This window comes from Ranitomeya variabilis, chromosome 6 (assembly GCF_051348905.1).
Source record: "Ranitomeya variabilis isolate aRanVar5 chromosome 6, aRanVar5.hap1, whole genome shotgun sequence".
Taxonomy (NCBI): Eukaryota; Metazoa; Chordata; class Amphibia; order Anura; family Dendrobatidae; genus Ranitomeya; species Ranitomeya variabilis.
This window is the reverse complement of record NC_135237.1, coordinates 331,768,087-331,790,690: the sequence shown is the minus strand read 5'-3', so window position 1 is coordinate 331,790,690 and position 22,604 is coordinate 331,768,087. Positions and strand designations below refer to the sequence as shown.

Genomic DNA, 22,604 nt, shown 5'->3' with positions numbered 1-22,604 from the left:
GGAAACCCTGTTTTCTTCTCCGATCTGAGCCCACCGAACATATGATCCTGTATGGACTGAGGTACAGGTTCCTCTTCAAGTCCCATCGTGTTACGTACAGCAGAGACTAGGTCCTCAATATACTCTGAAGAAAAGAGGTATTTCCTGACCTCAGCTTTAGGGGATGCAGGATCTTCCCAGCCAACAGATGAAGTTTGAGAGTGGTCTGAATCAGAGTCCGATTCAATGACCTGTATCTTCCTTTTCTTAGCTGGGGAGTGTGGTGGCGGAGGTGGAGGTGTGAAAGCTGCCAAGGAAGATTGTACCTCCTGTATAACAAGAGAGCGAATATCATCTAGTAGCGATGGTTGCTCCGCTTTAATTATCTTGTCAGTGCATGGCTGACAGAGCTTTTTATCCCAGTTAGGAGGGAATTTAGCAGCACAGACCGGGCACTTCTTCCTATAGTTAGCTTTAGGGGTAGACCTTTCTCCCTGAAACAAAGAGGGAGAGAGGAGTGAGGAGCTAAACCCCCTAAGGGAACTACCTCCCGGATCCCGTCCCTGCGTACTCACAGTAGCAGGGGCAGCGCTGGGCTCTGCAGATGCAGGGCATAAGGAACCGTCCATACTGAAGAATTTGGTCTTACCTCAGTGGTGGTTCAGCAGGCTCTTATGGATAGCACTCCCAGCACCTGCCTCCAGCGGCCGAATCTCCCCCTCCCCCTCCGGTATCCATGTGTGGGACGCCATTGCTCCGACAACGCCGGCCGGCGAAACCCGGAAGTACCGGCTTCAGGGAGCATATGAAAACCGGAAGTGACGCGCGCGCGCGCGCGACGCTGACGTCACTTCCGGAACGCCGAGCCGCATGGAGGGGAAGAAGCCGGGAAGCTCAAAGAGGATCCCAGCTGGGGATCCAGGCCTGCTTTACCCTCGTGGGGGCGCAGGAAGGCCTGGAGGGGGTCCCAAGGTACCTGGAGTACAGGACGACGGGAGCAGCATAAGGGGAGGCACGGAGCGACACCAGCTGCCCGGCTAAGCAGGTAAAACCTGCTAAAAACACTGCAGTTCACCGGCCACTACAGCATATGAAAAAAACCTCTCCTTGTCCCAAGGGGAACAGGAAAGACACTGGCAAGTGGGAGGTCCTTTTAACCTCTCTGTTTCCTGTTCCCCATTAGGGCAAAGAGACAACCTCCATATGCCGTCGTGGAAGGTGACTAGAGAAAAATAATTTAAAAATAAATCCGGGCTGGGTTCCCCTCTATTTTTTATAACCAGCCAGACAAAACGCACAGCTGTCACTTTCACCAAGGCTAGTTATCAATAATAGAGGGGTCCCTCCATTTTTTACAACAATCCAAGTTGAAAACTATTTATCCCCCAGATATGGATTACGGCGTGGGACAGAAAGATGGACAGGTGAGGGATATTGTTTTTTATTTTAGTTTTATTACAGAAAACGAGGGCTTAGGTGTAATAGGCGTTAGGTGAGTATAACTGTGTTTGTTATTTTTAAATAAAAAAGGAAAACTGTGTTTTGTTTTATTTCTAATAAAGGACTTTATTCTGGCTGTGTCTTTATTTACCATGTAAGTATAGGATTAGTAATGGATAGATGTCTTATAGACGCCTCTCCATTACTAAGCCGTGGTCTTGATGTCACCTGACAATACAAAGGTGACATCAACCCCACAAGTATGAACCTCACTTGCCAACGCCACAGGGCAAGTGGGAAGAGCCGGAAAAGCGCCAGAATTGGCACATCTCATAGATGCGCATTTTCTAGGCAGCTGCGGGCTGCTATTTTTAGGCTGGGGGGACAAATATCAATAGCCCCTTACCAGCCTGACTGAGAATACCAGCCCCTAGCTGTCAGCTTTAGCAAGACTGGTTGTCAAAAATGGGGAGGATGCCACGCAGTTTTTTTTTTATTATTTCTTTAGAGACTTGCTGAAGCTGACAGCTGAGGGTTGCAGCCCCCAGCTGTGAATTTTGCATAGCTGGTTATATAAAATAGAGGGGAACCCACTCCATTTTTTTTTTAATTATTTACTTACAGCGCCAGAGCGGCTGATGAATACTCCCATCCGCCGCTCCTACTCTCACTTATATTAGCGGCAGCAGGGGTAGGCTGATAGGAGTAATAGTCCCATCAGCCGCCGCCTGCTGTCATTGTTCTCACTTAAAGGGAACCTGTCACCTCAAATTGACGGGATATGTAAATGCCTTTTTTCCGGTCCGATGGGCGGCGTTTCGTCTTCATTTATCCAACCCATCTGTCCCTGTTGTCCGCAATATGTTCGAGAATTAGAGTACTTGTCCTCCATAGTTCGCGCATAAGCAATGCAATCTTCGCTCACGCACACGCAGTATGCTTTGCCCAACTACGGGCAAAGCCAAAAAGCATTACTGCGCATGCGCCTGGTTGCCACACGTGTGCTGTAAGTATTACACACATGAACATCTCCGGTACCGGAAATATCAGAACGTGTGAAACTGGCCTTAGAACGGGGTCTTGTGTGGGACCTTCTGTTGGTCCCGTCTCCTCCCCTCCCCCCCCCCCTCATATGGTATACTATCATATTGTGTACAAATAATTCTATAAAAAACTTATTATAAGTGCCGGACATTGTGGTACAGAAACAGTCCAAGTAATGGGACAAATAAAACTTCCAGAGTTCCTTGAATGACACAGCACTGCACAATACTGTCAAGCTGTCAGTGCAACAACATGCAGTAGACAATATATGATGCATAAATTATATCAACATACAGTAACCAAATAACAATGATTGCAATCAAGAGGCGTTATATTAAAGGGTTTATCTGCCAGTTCCCAGAGCCGCCAGCTTTGGTATCAGAAGTGAGCGGTGCCAATGACATTATGACCCACACACCAGCTGAGAGGTATGTGTATCATCAGTATTCACGTGGGCATCTCAGTAGGAGGATACCGTCACTTATTATGCGGTCATGATCGGTACTGGACCTTCAAAGGGAATCTAAACATGATTTTGCAATGTAATCTGAGAGCAGCATAATGTAGGGGCAGAGCCTGATTTCAGTGATGTGTCACTTCCTGGGCTGCTTGTTGTTGTGGTAATAAAATCAGTGTATTACTTGCAGGAGATTATCACTACAGGACTAGGTGTCTCTTGCCTCCTAGTCAACTGCTCTGTGTAATCCTGCCCCCACCACTGATTAGCTGCTTCCTATCAATGCACAGTGTCCACAGTAAGCTGCTAGTGGTGTGGGCGGGGCTATACACAGCTCAGCATTCTGAGGCCTGCTAGAACTGGAGCAGAGAAAACTGTGATTGTATTAAAATGAAGGCATGCAGACCAGCAGGTGACACATCACTGGAATCAGGGTCTATGTGCCTACATCACGCTGCTCTCAGATGACATAACAAGAACCTGCTGATAGGTTCTCTTTAAACACTCGCATATCAATGCTATACATGAGCCTGGTGTACTTAGAAAATCCATATAAGAATGGCTATGCATTTTTTTTAAGGAGTTCAGCAAGAGAGAGCTCATGAGCAAGGTGTTTTCACTCTCTATCCACCCAGTCTGACAGCTGCAGCTTGTACTGACTAGTGTGAGCCCTCAGCAGCAGTGAGGACGGACATTGAGGAACTGTCAATCTCATTAGGGGCGGCGCGGTGGCTCAGTGGTTAGCACTGCAGCGCTGGAGTCCTGGGTTCTAATCCCACCAAGGACAACATCTACGAGGAGTTTGTATGTTCTCTCCGTGTTTGCGTGGGTTTCCTCTGGGTTCTCCGGTTTCCTCCCACATTCCAAAGACCTACTGATAGGGAATTTAGGTTGTGAGCCCCAACAAGGACAGTGATGATAATGTCTGTAAAGCGCTGCGGAATATGTTAGCGCTATATAAAAATAAAGATTATTATTAGATGGGCAGAGAATGAATGCACTCTGGCACGCCGCTAGCTGGACTCACAACATACGCTTTTGCAGTCAGACAGAAAACTTTCAAAAAAGATTGCACAGCCGATGTGACATGCATCTTCTAAGCAAGTACACCAGCTTCATCAAGTAGCACATAGCTAGTTAGTAATATCCGCAGTTTCCATTGTGACATCCCACACACAGGATGTGCAGTGCCCTGTGAGCATACAATGCTGGGCTTCCCGCATGGCCAGCTCCCTCGCCTGCACTAATAGTGGATCAGACATTATGCTGCATCCTAATGAGAAGCTCCCTTCCCTGATGAAAGGGTTAACTATTGTGTACGGCACTGAAACCGTCAGCGACCAGGAAATCAGCAGCAACGCTCACACCCCCACCCAGTGCCCTCCCCACCTCGGTACAAGTCACATGCCCCTCTATAGTCAGCTGGTGCAGCACCCTGGGCACGACAGGACAGGACTCGGGCCTCCAGGGTAAGAGGCTGCAGAGCCGGAACGCACAGCACGGAGCACACTACACACTCACTACACACTCACAGCAGCGGTGCAAGGAGGCGCATGACTGCGGGCACAGAGAGCTCCCAAAGGCTGAAGGACCTTCCGTGACGTCACCACCATGTGCTCTGTCACGTGTGAGGGCGGAGTCCGGGCGTGCAGCAGGGATACAAATGTGGGAGTGTCGGAAAGTAATGAGTATACAGTGCACGTGTATGACAGGCACACTGTCCAATGTAACTGCAGTGTATGACAGGCACACTGTACAATGGGTGACACACAGCTGTACAATGTAACTACAGTGAATGACAGGAACACTGTACAATGGGTGACACACAGCTGTACAATGTAACTACACTAAGACAGGAACACTGTACAATGGGTGACACACAGCTGTACAATGTAACTACACTGTATGACAGGCACACTGTCCAATGGGTGACACTCAGCTGTACAATGTAACTACAGTGTATGACAGGCACACTGTCCAATGGGTGACACTCAGCTGTACAATGTAACTACAGTGTATGACAGGCACACTGTCCAATGGGTGACACTCAGCTGTACAATGTAACTACAGTGTATGACAGGCACACTGTACAATGGGTGACACACAGCTGTACAATGTAACTACGGTGTATGACAGGCACACTGTACAATGGGTGACACACAGCTGTACAATGTAACTACAGTGTATGACAGGCACACTGTACAATGGGTGACACACAGCTGTACAATGTAACTACCGTGTATGACAGGAACACTGTACAATGGGTGACACTCAGCTGTACAATGTAACTGCAGTGTATGACAGGCATACTGTACAATGGGTGACACTCAGCTGTACAATGTAACTACAGTGTATGACAGGAACACTGTACAATGGGTGACACTCAGCTGTACAATGTAACTGCAGTGTATGACAGGCACACTGTACAATGGGTGACACTCAGCTGTACAGTGTAACTACAGTGTATGACAGGAACACTGTACAATGGGTGACACTCAGCTGTACAATGTAACTGCAGTGTATGACAGGAACACTGTACAATGGGTGACACTCAGCTGTACAATGTAACTACCGTGTATGACAGGAACACTGTACAATGGGTGACACTCAGCTGTACAATGTAACTACAGTGTATGACAGGCACACTGTACAATGGGTGACACACAGCTGTACAATGTAACTACAGTGTATGACAGGCACACTGTGCAATGGGTGACACACAGCTGTACAATGTAACTGCAGTGTATGACAGGCACACTGTACAATGGGTGACACACAGCTGTACAATGTAACTACAGTGTATGACAGGCACACTGTACAATGGGTGACACACAGCTGTACAATGTAACTACCGTGTATGACAGGCACACTGTACAATGGGTGACACACAGCTGTACAATGTAACTACCGTGTATGACAGGCACACTGTACAATGGGTGACACACAGCTGTACAATGTAACTACCGTGTATGACAGGAACACTGTACAATGGGTGACACTCAGCTGTACAATGTAACTGCAGTGTATGACAGGCACACTGTCCAATGGGTGACACTCAGCTGTACAATGTAACTACACTGTATGACAGGCACACTGTACAATGGGTGACACACAGCTGTACAATGTAACTACAGTGTATGACAGGCACACTGTACAATGGGTGACACTCAGCTGTACAATGTAACTACAGTGTATGACAGGAACACTGTACAATGGGTGACACTCAGCTGTACAATGTAACTACAGTATATGACAGGCAATGAACAATGGGTGACACACAGCTGTACAATGTAACTGCAGTGTATGACAGGAACACTGTACAATGGGTGACACTCAGCTGTACAATGTAACTACACTGTATGACAGGCACACTGTACAATGGGTGACACACAGCTGTACAATGTAACTACAGTGTATGACAGGCACACTGTACAATGGGTGACACTCAGCTGTACAATGTAACTACAGTGTATGACAGGAACACTGTACAATGGGTGACACTCAGCTGTACAATGTAACTACAGTATATGACAGGCAATGAACAATGGGTGACACACAGCTGTACAATGTAACTACACTGTATGACAGGCACACTGTACAATGGGTGACACACAGCTGTACAATGTAACTACCGTGTATGACAGGCACACTGTACAATGGGTGACACACAGCTGTACAATGTAACTACAGTGTATGACAGGCACACTGTACAATGGGTGACACACAGCTGTACAATGTAACTACCGTGTATGACAGGAACACTGTACAATGGGTGACACTCAGCTGTACAATGTAACTGCAGTGTATGACAGGCATACTGTACAATGGGTGACACTCAGCTGTACAATGTAACTACAGTGTATGACAGGAACACTGTACAATGGGTGACACTCAGCTGTACAATGTAACTGCAGTGTATGACAGGCACACTGTACAATGGGTGACACTCAGCTGTACAATGTAACTACAGTGTATGACAGGAACACTGTACAATGGGTGACACTCAGCTGTACAATGTAACTGCAGTGTATGACAGGAACACTGTACAATGGGTGACACTCAGCTGTACAATGTAACTACCGTGTATGACAGGAACACTGTACAATGGGTGACACTCAGCTGTACAATGTAACTACAGTGTATGACAGGCACACTGTACAATGGGTGACACACAGCTGTACAATGTAACTACCGTGTACGACAGGAACACTGTACAATGGGTGACACTCAGCTGTACAATGTAACTACAGTGTATGACAGGCACACTGTACAATGGGTGACACACAGCTGTACAATGTAACTACAGTGTATGACAGGCACACTGTACAATGTAACTACAGTATATGACAGGCAATGAACAATGGGTGACACACAGCTGTACAATGTAACTACACTGTATGACAGGCACACTGTACAGTGGGTGACACACAGCTGTACAATGTAACTACAGTGTATGACAGGCACACTGTACAATGGGTGACACACAGCTGTACAATGTAACTACCGTGTATGACAGGCACACTGTACAATGGGTGACACACAGCTGTACAATGTAACTACACTGTATAACAGGCACACTGTACAATGGGTGACACACAGCTGTACAATGTAACTACACTGTATAACAGGCACACTGTACAATGGGTGACACACAGCTGTACAATGTAACTACAGTGTATGACAGGCACACTGTGCAATGGGTGACACACAGCTGTACAATGTAACTGCAGTGTATGACAGGCATACTGTACAATGGGTGACACACAGCTGTACAATGTAACTACAGTGTATGACAGGAACACTGTACAATGGGTGACACTCAGCTGTACAATGTAACTACAGTGTATGACAGGAACACTGTACAATGGGTGACACTCAGCTGTACAATGTAACTGCAGTGTATGACAGGAACACTGTACAATGGGTGACACTCAGCTGTACAATGTAACTACCGTGTATGACAGGAACACTGTACAATGGGTGACACTCAGCTGTACAATGTAACTACAGTGTATGACAGGCACACTGTACAATGGGTGACACACAGCTGTACAATGTAACTACAGTGTATGACAGGCACACTGTACAATGTAACTACAGTATATGACAGGCAATGAACAATGGGTGACACACAGCTGTACAATGTAACTACACTGTATGACAGGCACACTGTACAATGGGTGACACACAGCTGTACAATGTAACTACAGTGTATGACAGGCACACTGTACAATGGGTGACACACAGCTGTACAATGTAACTACCGTGTATGACAGGCACACTGTACAATGGGTGACACACAGCTGTACAATGTAACTACCGTGTATGACAGGCACACTGTACAATGGGTGACACACAGCTGTACAATGTAACTACAGCGTATGACAGGCACACTGTACAATGGGTGACACACAGCTGTACAATGTAACTACCGTGTATGACAGGAACACTGTACAATGGGTGACACTCAGCTGTACAATGTAACTGCAGTGTATGACAGGCACACTGTACAATGGGTGACACTCAGCTGTACAATGTAACTACAGTGTATGAAAGGAACACTGTACAATGGGTGACATTCAGCTGTACAATGTAACTGCAGTGTATGACAGGCATACTGTACAATGGGTGACACTCAGCTGTACAATGTAACTACAGTGTATGACAGGAACACTGTACAATGGGTGACACTCAGCTGTACAATGTAACTGCAGTGTATGACAGGCATACTGTACAATGGGTCACACTCAGCTGTACAATGTAACTACAGTGTATGACAGGAACACTGTACAATGGGTGACACTCAGCTGTACAATGTAACTGCAGTGTATGACAGGCACACTGTACAATGGGTGACACTCAGCTGTACAATGTAACTACAGTGTATGACAGGAACACTGTACAATGGGTGACACTCAGCTGTACAATGTAACTGCAGTGTATGACAGGAACACTGTACAATGGGTGACACTCAGCTGTACAATGTAACTACCGTGTATGACAGGAACACTGTACAATGGGTGACACTCAGCTGTACAATGTAACTACAGTGTATGACAGGCACACTGTACAATGGGTGACACACAGCTGTACAATGTAACTACCGTGTACGACAGGAACACTGTACAATGGGTGACACTCAGCTGTACAATGTAACTACAGTGTATGACAGGCACACTGTACAATGGGTGACACACAGCTGTACAATGTAACTACAGTGTATGACAGGCACACTGTACAATGTAACTACAGCATATGACAGGCAATGAACAATGGGTGACACACAGCTGTACAATGTAACTACACTGTATGACAGGCACACTGTACAGTGGGTGACACACAGCTGTACAATGTAACTACCGTGTATGACAGGCACACTGTACAATGGGTGACACACAGCTGTACAATGTAACTACCGTGTATGACAGGCACAATGTACAATGGGTAACACACAGCTGTACAATGTAACTACACTGTATGACAGGCACACTGTACAGTGGGTGACACACAGCTGTACAATGTAACTACAGTGTATGACAGGCACACTGTACAATGGGTGACACACAGCTGTACAATGTAACTACCGTGTATGACAGGCACACTGTACAATGGGTGACACACAGCTGTACAATGTAACTACCGTGTATGACAGGAACACTGTACAATGGGTGACACTCAGCTGTACAATGTAACTACTGTGTCTGACAGGCACACTGTACAATGGGTGACACACAGCTGTACAATGTAACTACCGTGTATGACAGGCACACTGTACAATGGGTGACACACAGCTGTACAATGTAACTACCGTGTATGACAGGAACACTGTACAATGGGTGACACTCAGCTGTACAATGTAACTGCAGTGTATGACAGGCACACTGTCCAATGGGTGACACTCAGCTGTACAATGTAACTACCGTGTATGACAGGAACACTGTACAATGGGTGACACACAGCTGTACAATGTAACTACCGTGTATGACAGGAACACTGTACAATGGGTGACACTCAGCTGTACAATGTAACTACTGTGTCTGACAGGCACACTGTACAATGGGTGACACACAGCTGTACAATGTAACTACCGTGTATGACAGGCACACTGTACAATGGGTGACACACAGCTGTACAATGTAACTACCGTGTATGACAGGAACACTGTACAATGGGTGACACTCAGCTGTACAATGTAACTGCAGTGTATGACAGGCACACTGTCCAATGGGTGACACTCAGCTGTACAATGTAACTACCGTGTATGACAGGAACACTGTACAATGGGTGACACTCAGCTGTACAATGTAACTACAGTGTATGACAGGCACACTGTACAATGGGTGACACAGCTGTACAATGTAACTACAGTGTATGACAGGCACACTGTACAATGGGTGACATCAGCTGTACAATGTAACTGCAGTGTATGACAGGAACACTGTCCAATGGGTGACACACAGCTGTACAATGTAACTACAGTGTATGACAGGAACACTGTACAATGGGTGACACTCAGCTGTACAATGTAACTACACTGTATAACAGGCACACTGTACAATGTAACTACAGTATATGACAGGCACAATGAACAATGGGTGACACACAGCTGTACAATGTAACTGCAGTGTATGACAGGAACACTGTACAATGGGTGACACACAGCTGTACAATGTAACTGCACTGTATGACAGGCACACTGTACAATGGGTGACACACAGCTGTACAATGTAACTACAGTGTATGACAGGAACACTGTACAATGGGTGACACACAGCTGTACAATGTAACTACAGTGTATGACAGGCACACTGTACAATGGGTGACACACAGCTGTACAATGTAACTACCGTGTATGACAGGCACACTGTACAATGGGTGACACACAGCTGTACAATGTAACTACCGTGTATGACAGGAACACTGTACAATGGGTGACACTCAGCTGTACAATGTAACTGCAGTGTATGACAGGCACACTGTCCAATGGGTGACACTCAGCTGTACAATGTAACTACCGTGTATGACAGGAACACTGTACAATGGGTGACACTCAGCTGTACAATGTAACTACAGTGTATGACAGGCACACTGTACAATGGGTGACACAGCTGTACAATGTAACTACAGTGTATGACAGGCACACTGTACAATGGGTGACACACAGCTGTACAATGTAACTACAGTGTATGACAGGCACACTGTACAATGGGTGACATCAGCTGTACAATGTAACTGCAGTGTATGACAGGAACACTGTCCAATGGGTGACACTCAGCTGTACAATATAACTACAGTGTATGACAGGCACACTGTACAATGGGTGACACTCAGCTGTACAATGTAACTACACTGTATAACAGGCACACTGTACAATGTAACTACAGTATATGACAGGCACAATGAACAATGGGTGACACAGAGCTGTACAATGTAACTGCAGTGTATGACAGGAACACTGTACAATGGGTGACACACAGCTGTACAATGTAACTGCACTGTATGACAGGCACACTGTACAATGGGTGACACACAGCTGTACAATGTAACTACAGTGTATGACAGGAACACTGTACAATGGGTGACACACAGCTGTACAATGTAACTACAGTGTATGACAGGCACACTGTACAATGGGTGACACACAGCTGTACAATGTAACTACACTGTATGACAGGCACACTGTACAATGGGTGACACACAGCTGTACAATGTAACTGCAGTGTATGACAGGCACACTGTACAATGGGTGTCACACAGCTGTACAATGTAACTGCAGTGTATGACAGGAACACTGTATAATGGGTGACACACAGCTGTACAATGTAACTGCACTGTATGACAGGCACACTGTACAATGGGTGACACACAGCTGTACAATGTAACTACACTGTATGACAGGAACACTGTACAATGGGTGACACACAGCTGTACAATGTAACTGCAGTGTATGACAGGCACACTGTACAATGGGTGACATGCAGCTGTACAATGTAACTGCACTGTATGACAGGAACACTGTACAATGGGTGACACACAGCTGTACAATGTAACTGCAGTGTATGACAGGAACACTGTACAATGGGTGACACACAGCTGTACAATGTAACTGCAGTATATGACAGGAACACTGTACAATGGGTGACACACAGCTGTACAATGTAACTGCACTGTATGACAGGCACACTGTACAATGGGTGACACACAGCTGTACAATGTAACTGCAGTATATGACAGGAACACTGTACAATGGGTGACACACAGCTGTACAATGTAACTGCACTGTATGACAGGCACACTGTACAATGGGTGACACACAGCTGTACAATGTAACTACACTGTATAACAGGCACACTGTACAATGGGTGACACACAGCTGTACAATGTAACTACAGTGTATGACAGGAACACTGTACAATGGGTGACACACAGCTGTACAATGTAACTGCAGTATATGACAGGAACACTGTACAATGGGTGACACACAGCTGTACAATGTAACTACACTGTATAACAGGCACACTATGCAATGGGTGACACACAGCTGTACAATGTAACTACAGTGTATGACAGGAACACTGTACAATGGGTGACACACAGCTGTACAATGTAACTGCAGTATATGACAGGAACACTGTACAATGGGTGACACACAGCTGTACAATGTAACTGCACTGTATGACAGGCACACTGTACAATGGGTGACACACAGCTGTACAATGTAACTACACTGTATAACAGGCACACTGTACAATGGGTGACACACAGCTGTACAATGTAACTGCAGTATATGACAGGAACACTGTACAATGGGTGACACACAGCTGTACAATGTAACTGCACTGTATGACAGGAACACTGTACAATGGGTGACACACAGCTGTACAATGTAACTACACTGTATAACAGGCACACTGTACAATGGGTGACACACAGCTGTACAATGTAACTACAGTGTATGACAGGCACACTGTACAATGGGTGACACACAGCTGTACAATGTAACTGCAGTGTATGACAGGAACACTGTACAATGGGTGACACACAGCTGTACAATGTAACTGCAGTGTATGACAGGCACACTGTACAATGGGTGACACACAGCTGTACAATGTAACTACACTGTATAACAGGCACACTGTACAATGGGTGACACACAGCTGTACAATGTAACTGCAGTATATGACAGGCACACTGTACAATGGGTGACACACAGCTGTACAATGTAACTGCAGTATATGACAGGCACACTGTACAATGGGTGACACACAGCTGTACAATGTAACTACAGTGTATGACAGGCACACTGTACAATGGGTGACACAGCTGTACAATGTAACTACACTGTATGACAGGCACACTATGCAATGGGTGACACACAGCTGTACAATGTAACTACACTGTATAACAGGCACACTGTACAATGGGTGACACACAGCTGTACAATGTAACTGCAATGTATAACACTGAGACTTGTAAGCGACTGGGAGTCAAACAAAAGTCCAAAAAACATTAAAAAAAATAAAGTTTATTACGTAAAGGAGAATCACAAAAACAGTAGTACAAATGTAAAAAATAAAAGTAAAACAGCAAATGGTGATGGCACAGGATATCACTGAAATGCAATTTCACACAAAAGTAGAGGGTCCTGGTATGATTGGTCTCCTCATCCATATCCTGATATGCATGGCCCCCTAAGGGTCTCGGAAAATGGCAACTTTTAATTTATTTTTAATTTTTTTTACAAACTTTGGAAAAAAAATTTCGCCACTTAAATAAAAAAAGAACCTAGACATGTTTGGTGTCAGTGAACTCGTAATGACCTGGAGACTCAGAATGGCTGGTCAGTTTTAGCACTTAGAGACCATGGTAAAAAAAAAATTCCCAAAACAATTGTGGACTTGCACTTTTTTTTTGCAATTTCGCCACACTTGGATTTTTTTCCCTCGTTTTCCAGTACATGATATAGTAATACCAATGTGGCTGTTCAAAAGTACAACTCGTCCCGCAAAAGAACAAGCCCTCACATGGCCATAGTGCTGGAAAAATAAAAAAGGTTACAGCTCTGGAAAGAAGGGGAGCAAACTATAGAAACGCAAAAACGGAAGTGGTCTTCAAGGGGTTAATCCCCCAAAAAGCATCAGACATCTGGAATGTAAAAACTCGGGTGTGATTCTAGTCATAGGCCGGGGCCACAGGGCGACTTTGGCTGTCGCTGCTACGTCGCAGTGCAACACATGAATTGCGACACCAGGGGACCTCGACAAGACAGGTGCAAGAAGGCCAGCCTTGCTGTATGTGTGTGACAGGCTTCTCGCAGCGGCCATACGAGTAGCAGCGACACCTACCAACGTGTCGCAGTGTGGCCGCAGCCTATGCGCTGTCCGCCTGTGGAGAAGGCAACAGGCTCTTCAGCAGCTCCCGCGCAGGACACGCCCCCAGGTGCAGCCTGACTCCTCCCGCACGTGTGACTGATCACATGACCGTGACGTCACCCAAGGTCCTTTGCCTCCTGAGATCCGGCTTCTCCTGTCACCTGGGCCCGGAGCAGAGTGAGTGTCCCGCGTGCACCCCGCACAGTGTCCTCCTGCCCGCACACAGCCCCTGGCCGCCCGGCACTGAGGGTCTCCCCCTCCAGACAGGCACAGAGCCCCATTAGCTTGTGGCCCAGCTTGTACCTGCACTGTGAGAAATCCTTTGACATCAGTGGGGTTCGGACCCTGAGACCCCCACCGTCCGTACTTCAGACTGTAGTCTGTGACATGTGAAGCGCTTCACAGGAGTCCACCTCATCGCGCCGCCATCTCTGAGGCTGGAGTTGGGTTCCTAGGTGTCCAGCTTTTTATTTACAATGGTTTTATTTTGTTGTTTTAATAAGAAACAAATAGCACAATGATAAACTTACAGCTCAGCGGCGCCCTGAGGTGAGCAGGGTTAAAAACAGCTCCAAAAAGTGCTACAAGTGGCCCGATTGGCGTCTTAGTGGGAGCTGAGGGGGTATCAAAAGGGTTAATTGACTTTGCACCACCGGTCTCGCACCACCATGACACTGTGCTGCCACACGTCACATTCATGTCTCTCCAGCCTGGCCCAGATGGGTCTGGGCATCGCAACTGGCATCTGAGTGGGCAAGGCACCATTTTCACAGTAACTGGTGTTTTTGAAAGGGTTAAATGACTTTGGCCGCTGATGCCACACCACATATAAGTACATAGGGCTGCGCCAGGTCAAACGCAAGTTAAGATATCCTGGCCCAAACAGGTTTTGGTCCTCAGTGCTGGCATCATAGCGGGCAATTAGCCAATATTCACTGATTTCAATAAGTGGTGTTTTTCATGGGTTAAATGAATTTGAGCCACTGTTCCTACACCAATGACACACAGATAGTGATGCCCCGCATCAAATGTGGGTCACTGCAGCCTGGCCCAAATGGGGTCTGCGCATCAGAGCTGGCATCAAAGTGGGCAAACAGCCAATTTTTACAGATTTGAAAATGTAACTGGTGTTTTTAAAGGGTTAAACTACTTTCAGCCACTGATGTCACACTAAGAATACATAGTGATGCCCCGCATCATACACCGGACACTCCAGTCTGGCACAAATGGCTTCTGGGCATCAGAAATAGCCACATGTCACAGAGCTGAATAAGTCCCTGGTGCTTATAAAGAGTTAAGTGACTTTGGCCACTGATCAGGCGCAACCTTTCCACATATACCGAATCAAGAGCAGAACGCTGTTACCTGGCCCAAACAGGTTCCCTCCATCATAGTGGCCACATAGCCAATTCTCTGATGTTTACATACCTATTATTTATTCAGATCTGTGAAAACCAACTATGCCCACTTTGGTGCCAGCTCCGATGCCCAGGACCCCTTTGGCCGGGTACATCTTTATCTGTGTAACGGGGGGGGGGTGAGATCATTGTGACCTATAGAAACACCAGTTACTTATCCACATCTGTAAAATGTTGCTAGTTGCCCACTTTGATGCCAGCTGTATTTGGGTCAGGCTGCCGTGACCTGCTTTTGATGTGGGGCAACCCTCTCTGTGTCACGGTTGTGTACGATCAGTGGGCCAAAGCCATTTAACCCTTTTGATAACTCCCTGCAATGCCCACTTTGATGCCTATTATTGTGCCACTTTGTATATTTTTTTAGCTGCATTTAAGTCTGTTGACCTCAGGGCGCCTTACTGCATTGTATTTTCACTCTGCTCATTTCTGATTGTTATTAACCCCTTCATGACCGTGGGATTTTTCGTTTTTCCGTGTTTGTTTTTCACTCCCCTCCTTCCCAGAGCCATAACTTTTTTATTTTTCCGTCAATATGGACATGTGAGGGCTTATTTTTTGCGGGACGAGTTGTACTTTTGAACGACATCATTGGTTTTACCATGTCATGTACTAGAAAACGGGAAAAAAATTCCAAGTGCGGTGAAATTGCAAAAAAAGTGCAATCCCACACTTGTTTTTTGCTTGGCTTTTTTGCTAGGTATACTAAATGGGACGAATACTTTAGGGAGAGTGCAGGGCATGTCTATATACAGGGATAGCTGTGGACTGTCCTTGTAAGGGCAGGAGCAACGGGGTTAGTCTATCGATAGCCCCATAGGGAATGATATAGGGATTGTCTTCCCTGCACTGTCTGAATATCGACCTAAACAAGGGATTATCCAGTGCTCCACTGCCCTCTTCTTTCTACGGAACTGGTAAGACCGTTCCTTTTTCTATGCTTAGAGGAATCAGCAGGCATTCCTCATAATGTTTGCCGTTACTGATTTTCTATTTGTTCTACTAGGCGACTGAGGGTATGGTGCTGTACTTGTCGTAATTGTTTAAACAGGTTCTCAGCTTTTGCATTTAATCATACCCCAGTTATGTATTTCTCGCCAGCAATTTTGCTGTCGGGATTTTTTTAATAATCCTGTGAAAGGCGTATTAGTCTCCAGGGATCATCATATCCCATGGTGGAGATTTTGCCTTGATTTATGTGTTATTGATCACATGGGTGACGTGTTTTTTTATGGTCTTTTATAACATTAAAAGTTATGTTTTATATTTATCCCATTTTTTGCTATATTTTCAGTTTTTCGTTATTGGGATTTTCTGTATGGTTTACACCCAAACACAGATATTGCTTTGTTGGTAGGTATACTAAATGCTAAAACTGACCTGCCATTATGATTCTCCAGGTCATTACGAGTTCATAGACACCTAACATGACTAGGTTATTTTTTACCTAAGTGGCGAAAAAAAATTCCAAACTTTGCTTAAAAAAATAAATAAATAAATTGCGCCATTTTCTGATACTCGTAGCGTCTCCATTTTTCATGATCTGGGGTCGGTTGAGGGCTTATTTTTTGCGTGCCGAGCTGGCGTTTTTAATGATTCCAATTCGGTGCAGATACGTTCTTTTGATCGCCCGTTATTGCATTTTAATGCAATGTCGCGGCGACCAAAGAAAAGGAATTCTGGCGTTTCGATTTTTTTTCTCGTTATGCCGTTTAGCGATCAGGTTAATGCTTTTTTTTTTATTGATAGATCGGGCGATTCTGAACGTGGCGATACCAAATATGTGTAGATTTGATTTTTTTTTTAATTGATTTATTTCGATTGGGGCGAAAGGGGGGTGATTTAAACTTTTATATTTTTTTTATTTTTTTCACATTTTTTTTTACTTTTTTTTTTAACTTTTGCCATGCTTCAATAGCCTCCATGGGAGGCTAGAAGCAGGCACAGCACGATCGCCTCTTCTACATAGCAGCGATCTGCTGTTCGCTGCTATGTAGAAGAAAATCAGGTGTGCTGTGAGCGCCGACCACAGGGTGGCGCTCACAGCTGCCGGGGATCAGTAACCATAGAGGTCTCAAGGACCTCTATGGTTACAATGGAGAAGCATCGCCGACCTCCGATCATGTGACGTGGGTCGGCGATGCCGTCATTTCCGGCCGCCCGGCCAGATGCGGTAGTTAAATGCCGCTGTCTGCGTTTGACAGCGGCATTTAACTAGTTAATAGCGGCGGGTGAATCGCGATTTCACCCGCCGCTATTGCGGGCACATGTCAGCTGTTCAAAACAGCTGACATGTCCCGGCTTTGATGCGGGCTCACCGCGGAGCCCTGCATCAAAGCAGGGGAGCTGACATCGGACGTACTATCCCGTCCGATGTCAGTAAGGGGTTAAACCTGTAAAAAGAAAACAAAATGGAAGAAACTACTGAATAAGAGTGACCCTGGCTTTGGTTGGTCTACAGAGATGATCAAAAAGAGATTTCCACTCTGGCGCAGTGTCCAGTCCTCCACAGCATCCTCGGCTTGGCACCCTGGGTGCTTCAGGAGCTTACTATGCCCTATGACATCATGATGAGGTGGTGAGCGACAGAGGCGCCAAGGAAGCCAGCTGCAAAACTTATAGGGTTGTCTGTTTCAGAGAAAAGTCTGTAGACACCTCATATTACTGTGGATGTCTGAATCCTGGCTGCTGTCATGATTCTCCAGTATTGCTGGTGCGAGCAAGCTGTGACATGATCACATGTAGGTGATCACATTCTGAGTAGACGCGTTCAGCTTCTCCCAATTTCTATTGAGATGAGCTGTATGAGACCAGTCGGCATGTAACCGCAGGTATGCAGCCACTCGCACAGGGAATCGTGACAGAGTGATTGCAGACTTTGCTCACAAACTTGGGTAACGCCTTTAAAGGGAACATGTCACCTGAATTTGGCGGGACCAGTTTTGGGTCATATGGGCGGGGTTTGTCTTGCGCAGGCGTGTACTCCGGAGGACAGAGAATGAACTTCAATCCAATATTGCGGCCAGCATGCAGCCAGCGGGTAAGGAAAGGGTGAATCAAACACCCAAAAATCCCGCCCATATGACCCAAAACTGGTCCCGCCAAATTCAGGTGACAGGTTCCCTTTAAGACTACCCTGTTCCAGCTGCCAAGGAGGACCAGACTGGACAATAGACATTTTCTGCACAATGTCCATGTTTAACTGTATTATATATGGATGAGTGGACATGAGGGACAGTTTAGAAAATATCCATTGTACAGTCATGGCTAAAAGTGTTGGCACCCTTGAAATTGCTCCAGACTGAAGTATTTCTCACATAAAATTATTGCAATTACATGTTTTGTTACACTCACGTTTATTTCCTTTGTGTGTATTGGAACACTACACAAAGGATAAAAAAAGGCACATTGGCCATAAGTTCACACAAAACCTCAAAAGCGGACCGGACAAAATTGTTGGCACCCTCAACTTAATATTTGCTTGCACACCTTTTGGAAGAAATAACTGCAATCAATCTCTTCCTATAACCATCAACTAGATTCTTACACCTCTCAATTGGAATTTTGGATCACTCTTCTTTTGCAAACTGCTCCAGGTCTCTCATATTTGAAGGGTGCCTTCTCCCAAGAGCAATTTTAAGATCTCTCCATAGGTGTTCAATGGGATTTAGGTTCGGACTCATTGTTGGCCACATCAGGACTCTCCAGCACTTCATTTCCCTCTATTTCTGGCTGATTGTTGAAGTATGTTTGGTGTCATTGTCCTACTGGAAGACCCATGACCCTAGGACGCAAACCTAGCTTTCTGACAGTGGGCACTACATTACGTCCCAAAATCTGTTGGTAATCTTCAGATTTCTTGATTCCTTGCACACTGTCAAAACATCTCTGGATTTCCACCATATTTGATTGTAGGTACCGTGTTCTTTTCTTTGTAGGCCTCATTCTGTTTTCAGTCAATAATACGATGTTGTGCTTTACCTAAAAGCAATATCTTGGTCTCATCTGTCCACAAGACGCCCTCCCAGAAGGATTTTTTGCATACTTGCGCACATATTGGCAAACTGCAGTCTTACTTTTATATGTTTTTATGTCAGCTGTGGGGTCTCCTGCCATAGCGTTTAATTTAATTCAAATGTCCAAGGATAGTTTGCACTGACACTATTGCACCCTAAGCCTGTAGGAGAGCTTGAATTTCTTTGGAACTTGATTGGGGCTGCTTATCTACCATCTGGACTATTCAGCGTTGCAACCTTTCATCATTTTTTTTCTGCCATCTACATCCAGTGAGATAAGCTACAGTGCCTTGGGTTGTAAACTTTGTGATTATGTTGCGCACTATGGACAAAGGAACTTCAATATCTCTGTAGATGGATTTTTAACCTTGAGATTGTTGATATTGTTCAACAATTTTGGTTCTCAAGTCCTCAGATAGTTCTCTTCTCCTTTTTCTGATCTCCATGTCCAATTTTCAACTTTTTTCTTTGTGTATTTTTTGTGTTATTCCAATACACGCAGAGGAAATAAACAAACGTGTATAACAAAACTCGTGTAGTTGCAATAATTTTCTGTAAGGCTGCTTTCACACTAGCTTCGGTACGGGGCCGTTGCGCTGCGTCGGCCTGACGTACCGACGCATACTGTGAAAAGAATGCCCGACGTGGGCAGCGGAAGCAGTCTTATGATGCTTCCGCTGCCCCATTGCAAGGTCCGGGGAGGAGGGGGCGGAGTTTCGGCAACGCATCCGCGGTCGAAAATGGCGGTCTCGACGCACAAAAAAACATTACATGTAACTTTTTGTGGCGGCGGTCCGCCAAAACACGACGCAACCGTCACACGACGGTTATGACGTGTGGCACTGCGTTGCAATGCATCGCTAATAAAAGTCTATGGAAAAAAACGCATCCTGCGGGCAACTTTGCAGGATGCGTTTTTTCTCCACAACGACGCATTGCGACGTGCAGTGCCCGATGCTAGTGTGAAAGTAGCCTAAGACACACTTCATTTTCTGGAATAATTTCCAGGGTGCCAACACTTTCGACCATGACTCTGTGATGCAAAGACATATAAAGCGAGAGGCGTATGTCATTTAAGTCATTTTGTGGCAGATCAATACAACACCAGTTTTCTGTAAACGACACTAAAAGGTATCACTGTATAAATGGAAACTTCTGCTAATCTCTAATATACCTTGTGGTTTGTATTCTCAGCATCAGGCCAAAGTTCAGCTGCAAGTTCAAGTCTGGCCACAGGTCTCCTGACCCGAGCTCAATTGCTTCATACCGTGGATATAAAAAGTCTACATACACCTGATAAAAAGCCAGGTATCTGTCATGTAAAAAGTAGTAACAATAAGAATAATTTCAGAACTTTTCCCATCTTTAATGTTGCCCATAATCTATACAAATCCTTTGAGAAACAAACTGAAATCTTTTAGGGCTGCACATTCCTATTCAGTTCAACCCAGATTTTCTATTAGATTCAGGTTTTGGCTCATGCTTGGCAATTCCAAAACATTGGTCTTTTTGCAAAGCTAATTTTTTGTTGACTTGGAGGTATGCTTAGGGTCGATATCGGGCTGAAAGTGAAATGCCTCATTAGCTTCACCTTTTTATCAGAGGCCTGATATTTGGAACTTTTCATTATTTTGTCCTCCTTCACTAAAGCCTCAAATTGTGCTGCCTAAAAATTACCCTAAAGCATATTGCTGCCTCCACCATGCTTCATTGTAGATATGGTGTTCTTTTGGTGATCCACAGTGGTGGCTTTGCACCCAAAAGAGCTTTTTATATTATTACCAATAAGTTCAACCTTGGCCTCATCAGACTGTAACACACTTTCCCACATGCTTTTGGCAGACTTGATGTAGGATTTGACCAAACATAGCTGGGTTTGGATGTTTTTCTTTGTAAGAAAAGGCTTCAATCTTGCCACTCTACCACACAGGTGAGGCAGATGAATAATTTGGAAGATTATTATCACAAGCGGTACACAACGAGTGCTTGACAAAAATTATTGCATCTCATTGACTGTTGCTGGCAGCCTCCAATTTTTTTCTCGTCCTTTCATCAATTTTTGTTGGACAATTACTTCTAAATGTCAATGTTGTGCCAAATTTAAGCCACTTCTTGATGATGTCTTCCCAGTGTTTCAGGGAATAACTAATGCCTTGGATAAAAATTGTTGTACCCTTCTCCTGACTTATATCTTTCAACAGTGAGATCCTTTTGCTGTGATTTTACTGTAAAGTGGAACTATGAAAATGTCAGGATAATGTTACTAGAACAGCTAAACTTTATATGGGGTTAATTAGAATCCCTTTAAATGATGGCAGCTGTGTTCTGATAACTATTTAACCTAAGTTTAAATGTGATTAGCTAATTCTCAACACAACTACATCCACAATTATAAGCGGTCTGTTCACACTTATGCAACAACAATATTTTAGTTTTGTTATTTTTATTTCCCCTTCAAAATTATTTGTTTCTAAATGGTTTTGCACAGATTAGGTAATATAAAGAAGCACTCCCAAAGTTTTTATCCTCTTAATATATTGCAGTCACCATATTGTATAGCACTGTGTACTTACAATTGCTCATTTTGACTTTCTACCCAGCTAATTATTCTCTTATATCTACTCTATGTAGAAACAGGAGGTCTCTTGTCCCTGCATTTATATTCCCCTCTTTTATTCTTGTTCCAGCTTCTCCTCCCCCTGCCAGGGATTTTTGCAGTGACTTATGACATGTGCAGGAAAAATTGACCTCCTGTTTTTATATAGAGCTTAGAAGGATTCAGCTGGTCTGTTATTAATCATGTGATGTCACAGACCTAATGGAAAAGAGAATAATTAGTTGGGTATAAAGGCAAAATGAGCAATTGTAAGTACACAGTGCT

At 44.9% G+C, this 22,604-nt stretch overlaps 2 protein-coding genes across 5 annotated transcripts in view; one reads left to right on the top strand and one right to left on the bottom strand.

The window, feature by feature from the left end:
- The window catches only part of FARS2 (phenylalanyl-tRNA synthetase 2, mitochondrial), a 468,718-nt gene extending 454,362 nt beyond the window's left edge, over positions 1 to 14,356 (bottom strand). The window contains exon 1 of one of the 2 annotated variants that reach the window (XM_077269812.1): positions 14,266 to 14,356. Coding sequence is in view for 1 of the 2 variants with exons in the window: in XM_077269811.1 (XP_077125926.1) it covers positions 4,453 to 4,475 (23 nt within the window). In the remaining variant the exon portion in view is untranslated. Of the gene's footprint in view, positions 1 to 4,452; positions 4,570 to 14,265 lie in introns of those variants that run through there. The other variant, XM_077269811.1, reaches the window with a different exon arrangement.
- The window catches only part of LYRM4 (LYR motif containing 4), a 199,329-nt gene continuing 181,039 nt past the window's right edge, over positions 4,315 to 22,604 (top strand). The window contains exons 1-2 of one of the 3 annotated variants that reach the window (XM_077269814.1): positions 14,430 to 14,469; positions 20,918 to 21,031. The gene's annotated coding sequence lies outside the window, so the exon portion shown is untranslated. Of the gene's footprint in view, positions 4,390 to 14,346; positions 14,470 to 20,917; positions 21,032 to 22,604 lie in introns of those variants that run through there. The other 2 variants (XM_077269815.1, XM_077269813.1) reach the window with 2 other exon arrangements.